This window comes from Gastrolobium bilobum, unplaced genomic scaffold (assembly GCF_033153095.1).
Source record: "Gastrolobium bilobum isolate Gb01-03AN ecotype WA unplaced genomic scaffold, APGP_CSIRO_Gbil_v1 utg50887, whole genome shotgun sequence".
In the NCBI taxonomy this organism is placed as follows: domain Eukaryota; kingdom Viridiplantae; phylum Streptophyta; class Magnoliopsida; order Fabales; family Fabaceae; genus Gastrolobium; species Gastrolobium bilobum.
The window spans coordinates 330,788-338,211 of NW_026897800.1; the positions used below are offsets into that span (position 1 = coordinate 330,788).

At 33.8% G+C, this 7,424-nt stretch overlaps 1 protein-coding gene across 1 annotated transcript; it reads left to right on the forward strand.

Annotated features, from left to right (window-relative positions):
- The first annotated feature begins 413 nt into the window (after positions 1-413).
- LOC133310455 (monosaccharide-sensing protein 2-like) lies at positions 414-6,750 on the forward strand. Its single transcript, XM_061511391.1, has 5 exons — positions 414-492; positions 592-1,158; positions 1,958-2,907; positions 3,934-4,121; positions 6,306-6,750. The coding sequence occupies exons 1-5, from the start codon at positions 414-416 to the stop codon at positions 6,748-6,750; spliced, it is 2,229 nt and encodes a 742-aa protein (XP_061367375.1).
- The last annotated feature ends 674 nt before the right edge of the window (positions 6,751-7,424 follow it).

A 7,424-nucleotide genomic window follows, 5' to 3' on the forward strand; every position in this document is an offset into this window, starting at 1 on the left:
ATAGTAGACAACAGAGATAGCAGCATGTTAAGTGGGAGAGTAGATGTTTGTATTATATTAATATTACTATATTATTAATACTACATTATTTGTTCCATGCCTCTTAACAGCGTGTGTCATGTCGTGTCGCGTGAGTGATGATCCTTTGATATATATGTAACTGAATTCCAAGCAACAAGTGTAGGTGTCCACTAAGGAACCTCTGTTTCAAAACAAGCATGATGTGAGACTGGAAACGATTACTTTAATGTTCGCATTATTTTACTTTGTCTTGTTTTGCCGTTGACGTGTTATTGTGGTGCCGCTACACCTACCTAGTATCAGTTAATCATTTGAGAAATTGAAAGAAAGAGCAATCTCACCCTCATGCCCCCAACTCTCTCGAATTTAATTCTTTTGTAAAAGGAAAAAAAATGAGTGGAGCTGTTCTTGTTGCCGTTGCTGCTACAATTGGTAACTTGCTGCAAGGATGGGATAATGCTACAATTGCAGGTCATTTTCTGTTTTCCCATTTTTGTGAGATTTTGCATTTGATTAGCCAAGTCAACGTTACATCTTCATCATTTATCTTGCTTTATTTTTTGTTTGCAGGATCCATTTTGTACATAAAGAGGGAATTTAAATTAGAAAGTGAACCCACATTAGAAGGTTTAATTGTGGCTATGTCACTTATTGGAGCCACTGTGGTTACTACATGCTCTGGAACCTTATCAGACTTGCTAGGTCGACGTCCTATGTTGATAATCTCCTCAATCCTTTATTTTGTTAGTTCTCTTGTGATGCTATGGTCTCCAAATGTTTATGTACTCCTTTTTGCAAGGCTTTTAGATGGGTTTGGTATTGGTTTGGCTGTTACCTTGGTACCTCTTTATATATCTGAGACAGCTCCAACTGAGATTAGGGGATTACTCAATACGCTTCCACAGTTCACTGGTTCTGCTGGAATGCTTTTCTCCTATTGTATGGTGTTTGGTATGTCACTCATGAAGACCCCAAACTGGAGACTCATGTTGGGTGTTCTATCAATTCCCTCTCTCTTTTATTTTGTACTGACGCTATTCTTCTTGCCTGAGTCTCCAAGATGGCTTGTCAGTAAAGGTCGGATGCTTGAGGCCAAGAAGGTTTTGCAACAGCTTCGTGGCAAAGAAGATGTCGCTGGTTAGTTATGCGTTTTTTGTTTCTCTCCTTTGTTTTTACTGCTTTGGAGTTCAATTCAGATCTTAGGTTGATGCAATTTGACTTGTCTTATAGTTACAGAGACTAACTATATATGCTATGTAGGATTGTTTTGAAGTCCCTTCAACTCTGAATGCAACCCAGCTGATGCTGGATGTGAATCAGTTTTTCATTTTTCAGGACTACTGTTTAGTGATTGTGTTTGTAATCTATGACCCTAATTTGCTGCATTTAACAAAAAATACTATTCATTTGAGTTGTTAAAGGACTACATGCAGACAGAGAATGAAACTTGATAGTTAACAAGAATGAACAATAGACTGTTATCACAGTCTAGTCAGTGTCTGAAATTGTTGTGTAAAATGGATCAGAAATATCCAATTCATTGTTGTGTATCAGTTGCATGAGGTCATAAGTTTAAAGCTTCTTGTAACCGTTGTATTAAAAAAAAAGGAGGGGGGGTATATAAAAACTTAAGCATTCAAATGAAAAAATAGAAATATTTGTGTTATTCGTGATTACATCAAAACTATTGAAAAAAAAAAAATAGACAATTGTGAAAACTTTAATCGAATAGTAGTAGTATCATTAATCGTTAATCATCATTGTTTTTTGGGCTCATTCTCTTAGTGTAGATGCATTTATTTTATTTTATTAGTTGTTGCTTCCGGATTTTTATATACCTAGTAATTTCTTTTTGTTTGCTTGCTTTTGATTCAAATGACAATTAATTTGGTGTATATGCATGATTTCAATGGTAACTGTCCTTGGCCATGAGCAGGTGAGATGGCTTTACTGGTTGAGGGTCTTGGAGTTGGGGGTGATACAGCTATAGAAGAGTACATAATTGGTCCAGCCAATGAACTCAATGATGCAGAGGATCCATCAGCAAGAAAAGAGCACATCAAATTGTATGGGCAAGAACAAGGTCTATCCTGGTTTGCTAGACCTGTAAGTGGACAAAGTTTTATTGGCCTTGTATCTAGGAAGGGAAGCATGGCAAATCAAAGTGGTCTAGTGGACCCTCTAGTGAAGCTCTTTGGTAGTATCCATGAGAAGCTCCCGGAAGCAGGAAGCATGAGAAGCACCCTTTTTCCACACTTTGGAAGCATGTTTAGTGTTGGGGGAAATCAACCTGGTAGTGAAGATTTTGACGAAGAAAGCCTTGCCAGAGAGGGTGATGATTATGTCTCTGATGTTGCTGCCGATGATTCTGATGAAAATTTGCAGAGTCCATTGATCTCACGTCAACCAACAAGTCTTGATAAGGACATGCCTCCTCCAACTCATGGTAGCCTTTTAAGCATGAGGCAAGGTAGTACTAGTCTTTTGCAAGGAAATGCTGCAGAAGCTGCTGAGAATAATGCAGGGATTGGTGGTGGATGGAAGCTAGCATGGAAATGGTCTGAAAGAGAAGGCCAAGATGGGAATAAGGAAGGTGGTTTCAAGAGAGTGTATTTACACCAAAAAGGTGCTCCTGGCTCTAGACGCGGGTCTCTGATTTCTCTTCCAGGTGGTGATGTGTCAACAGTTGGTGACATTGTTAAGGTTGCAGCTCTGGTAAGTCAGCCAGCCCTTTATAACAAGGAACTTATGCATCAGCAGCCACTTGGACCAGCTATGATTCATCCATCCGAAACAGCTGCAAAAGGGCCAAGTTGGAGTGACCTTTTCGAACCTGGAGTGAAGCATGCGTTGATTGTTGGGGTGGGGATTCAAATTCTTCAGCAGGTAAATGACATATTTTTCGTATTGTACTTCAATACTTCTATATTCTTTTATTATCTTGTGATGATGCATTACATGGTTTTGTATCCAAGTCATGTTTATTGGTGCTTGTTTTCATCTTGTTCACTTTCTTGAAAACATTGAATAGGCAAGGGCAGGATTTAATTCTACACTCGTGCAGTTTTGTGTTCAGCTTAGTTATAGATTTTATAGGATGCCCTCTGTATTCTGTTCATACATAGTTTCTTTGAGTCACTGTGTTCGTTACCGCTCTTCCCTAAATGCAGAAAAACTTATTGTAAACTAGCATCAAAGCTGAGGCAATTTGTGAATCAAGCCAAACCTCATTTTCCCCAAAAGTTTTCTTTTAGATAAAAAGTTGTTTTACCCATTCTTATTGGAGTTCCAAAGATGAGCATATAGTACGTCTTTGTTTTGGTATATATGAATATATGTATTTTGACAAATATGAAGTTTGTGTGCTTTGATTTGGGAATTTCTCTTACCAGGACAGTAGGCAGTGTTACTAGAGTCCTTTATGCTTGTGGTTTTCTATTATAAAATGTACAAATAGTGCTACATTAATAAGTGATGATAGTGCGAGATAAATATACTTCTTGCATACTATTTAGCGTCCTCCCTTCATCCCTTCATATATTTTGGCTCTATCGCCTATAGGCTATTGTCTACCAATATGTGGTTTCAACCTATAATGTTTACGCTTATAGTGTCTACCATAGAGCCCTTATAGTGTCTATAGCCATGGTTGTGGTCATAGCTATAGATACTATAGGTATTTTACCCTATAGTTTCTCTAGACATGTAGAATGCATAAAGGAAAATTTACAAAAAGTTTACTCTCGGTAAAAATATTTCCGGTTCTGGAACAATTGACATAAGTGCTTAACTAAGTCAATGGATGATTAGTCACTAACCACTCTTTGAACATCATTAACCAATTATACCTCACCTTGAACCTGGTGAAAAGCTATACCTGACTGTCATCAAACTTCTCTTTGAACATTGCAGTTCTCTGGTATAAATGGGGTGCTCTACTACACACCTCAAATTCTTGAACAGGCAGGTGTTGGTTATCTTCTTTCAAACCTGGGCCTTAGTTCTATTTCTGCGTCTTTGCTTATAAGCACTGTTACAACCTTGTTGATGCTACCCTGTATAGCTGTTGCCATGAGGCTCATGGATATATCTGGCAGAAGGTACACATCTTCCTCTTATTTACCGTTGGCTTCTCTCTTAAATGTTAAAGATATATGTTTCAACAAGGGGATGTATGCTTGACGGCATTTTTGGTTAGGGTGCAGAGAGTTTGGTTCGGTTCGAATTTTTATGCAAAACTGAACTAGTTTTAATGAGTTAATTCAAAAACTAAATCCGTTTTAGTGGTTTGCTTCGACTAATCAAACTGGTTTTACTTTTTTAGGAACCTGTTTTGGTTTCAAGCCGATTTTAAAGTAAACAAATAAAATAAAAAATAAAAAAGAGAGAAGATTATAGTTATTATCTCTTTTTCTTATTCTTTTTATTATTAAATCTTAACCGTTGAGTTCCGTTAATCTAACGATTGTAATTTATTGGGTCATATTTATTAATTAATTGTTAATTTTCAATAAATTACAACCGTTAGATTGACGAAAATCAACGGTTAAAATTTGATAGTAAGAGATAGTAAATATAACTCCTCCCAATAAAAAATACTAATAGTTAAGGAAAAAAGAAACGATATGGACAAAGTGGCTCGGTTCTTGAACATGTTTTATATAAAGATTTTTATTTTCCATGTTGATGGAGATGTGATATCTCATATTATAGACTCAAGATGTGATGAGATTCATATTTATTAAAAAAATAAAAACATGCAGCACAAAACTCGAATGATGAGTAATATGAGATTGCTTTTTTCTATTACACAAGAGAATGATTTCCTTTACATAAAATAGTTTGGTTCTTAAATTGGTTTAAAAAAATATAATTCTATTGGATTCTTTGACTTTTAGCACACCGCTATTCTCATGATTCATGAACATACTATTTTCATTGCTTTATTTTTCTTGTACGTGCTTTACTCGAATCTTTTGCAGCTTAGATTGGTATTTCAATAACAACTTGGATTTGACTTTATTACTCTTGCGAAGTGCTATCCTATATTGTACTGAAATCGGGATAGCATACGAGACATGATATGACACGACATTTAAATATATTAATTTTAAAAATATTAAATTTTGACATGTTAAAATATATTTTGATATTAAATAATATTTTTAATTTATATGGTATATATTATATTTAATATTCAATAATTTAACCAAAAAAAAGCTAAATTTATAATATCCGTCAATGTAAATAAATATAAGATATAACAAATATTTATAAAAAATGCAATAAAATGATAATTATAATCCAATGTTGGAACTAAAAATGCAACACAATCTTTAAATTTTTTTTGTCTCTACAATGCATGTTAAAATGTCGAGAAATGTCAAACATGACACGTCAGATTTTTTAAAGTGACGGTGCATTATATGTAGTATCAATCTTAAGGAAATTTCATCTGAGAGTGATAAGCAATGCTCTATGACAGTAAGTGCTAGGCAACAATGTTTACTTAAATATGTACTAAATATTTATTTATTAAATAAAAAACTTTGTTCATAAATATTTAATTTAAATAATCCGTACATGATAACTAGTATATTCAAAGGGAAAAACTATTCTTATGTTATATGAGATAAATTTTTTCTCATACACATCCTTCGATAACTGTGTCACCTTTTTCTTTTTCTTTTTTAGTTGGTGGAGCCCACAAGTTTGTCTCTATGACATGAGATAACTTATCTCCTTTAACATGAAATTAATAAAATCTATATTCAAATAGTACAATTGCAAGGCCTTTTGGAGTTGTTTGATGAAATATTATTCCCATGGTGATCTCTATTAATATGTATGCTATATTTCTGAGGTCCTATCAATGATTTTTGTGATTATATAAAGGGAAAAAGAAGTATCATTTAACATGACACAAGTTGTGTAAGTCATTTTGATCTCTATTATTGTTTGACCGGTCATACTCTCTCTTCAGTCATATCGCTGACGTATAAAGTGAAAAAAAATAAAAAAATAAAAATTACATAGAGTATGACCGCCGGTCATACTATGTGTAAGTCACTAAAAACAAGTTGTATATTTTTAAATGACACACATTAAACCCTTATATAAAACATTGCAGGGTTTTAAAATCTGACCATAAATCCATCATTACAGACAATTCTTGAATTTGTGACCTTTATTAACCCGTTTTAATTATTTGTGTATTTATTACCCCATTACTTGTTTGTGTTCACGAAGTTTGCAGTATTAATTCAAATATTTTTTTGCTTCAGGGCTTTGCTGCTAAGTACAATCCCCGTCTTGATAATATCGCTTCTGATATTTGTCCTAGGGAGTCTTGTGGATTTGGGCAGTACTGTGAATGCATGTATATCAACCATGAGTGTTGTTGTCTACTTGTGTTTCTTTGTCATGGGATTTGGCCCAATTCCTAATATCCTTTGTGCAGAGATCTTCCCTACACGAGTTCGTGGTCTCTGCATTGCTATATGTGCTCTTACCTTTTGGATTGGTGACATCATAGTCACCTACACACTCCCACTTTTGCTTAATTCCGTAGGCCTTGTTGGTGTTTTTGGTATGTATGCGGTCGTGTGCATCATAGCTTGGATGTTTGTCTTCTTTAAAGTTCCAGAAACCAAAGGCATTCCACTAGAAGTTATCGCTGAGTTCTTCTCTGTCGGGACAAAGCAAGCTGAAGTTGTCAATAATAGCTGATTTTTTTTTTTTTTTTTTGATAACAATAATAGCTGATTTTGGATTTAGACAAATAGGAAATTTTCGGTGTTTTTTTTTTTTTTTTTTTTAAATATAAAATTATTTTCTATCCACAATTTTCTTTCTTCTTTTTTCTCCACTTTTCCTCTCCCTCCCTCTCTTTTTTATTAATCTATTTTTCGTGGGATGGGATTGAGAAAAAAAAAAAATAACAAAACTTTGTTCATGAAGAAAGTATTCAATGTTTTCCCTGCTGGTGTTATATGGCAAAGAAGATGCTTGAGAAACGATGATTTATATGGATGACAAAAATAATCTGAATGAGAAATTCTTAAGGTAAGTAGTAGGCATATTTATTATATTAAATATGTGCGAAGTTGCATGCTATTATTTTAAAGATGAGGAAAAGAATTATCGGATGTTCATAAATATTTAATATTTGAATATATATTACATTCTTAAAATACTTTTTATATATTGTAATTCTAATCAAATATTGTCGTGTTGTTAACAAAGTCTGACTTTCACAATAATTTTCTTAGAAGTCATATTTTTTTAATTATGTGACAATGCATAATTAAATGATAATATAAACAATGTTACACTTTGTATCAAAATTAAACTCTATTGAATATGTGTAAAGTTGTATTAACATGTATAATATCAAATGATTC

Bases quoted from the DNA above. Each gene is read 5' to 3' on its own strand.
- LOC133310455 (XM_061511391.1), top strand. From the start codon at position 414: ATGAGTGGAGCTGTTCTTGTTGCCGTTGCTGCTACAATTGGTAACTTG. The intron at 2,908-3,933 runs GTAAATGACATA...TGAACATTGCAG, and splicing joins GGATTCAAATTCTTCAGCAG to TTCTCTGGTATAAATGGGGT. The intron at 4,122-6,305 runs GTACACATCTTC...TTTTTGCTTCAG, and splicing joins ATGGATATATCTGGCAGAAG to GGCTTTGCTGCTAAGTACAA.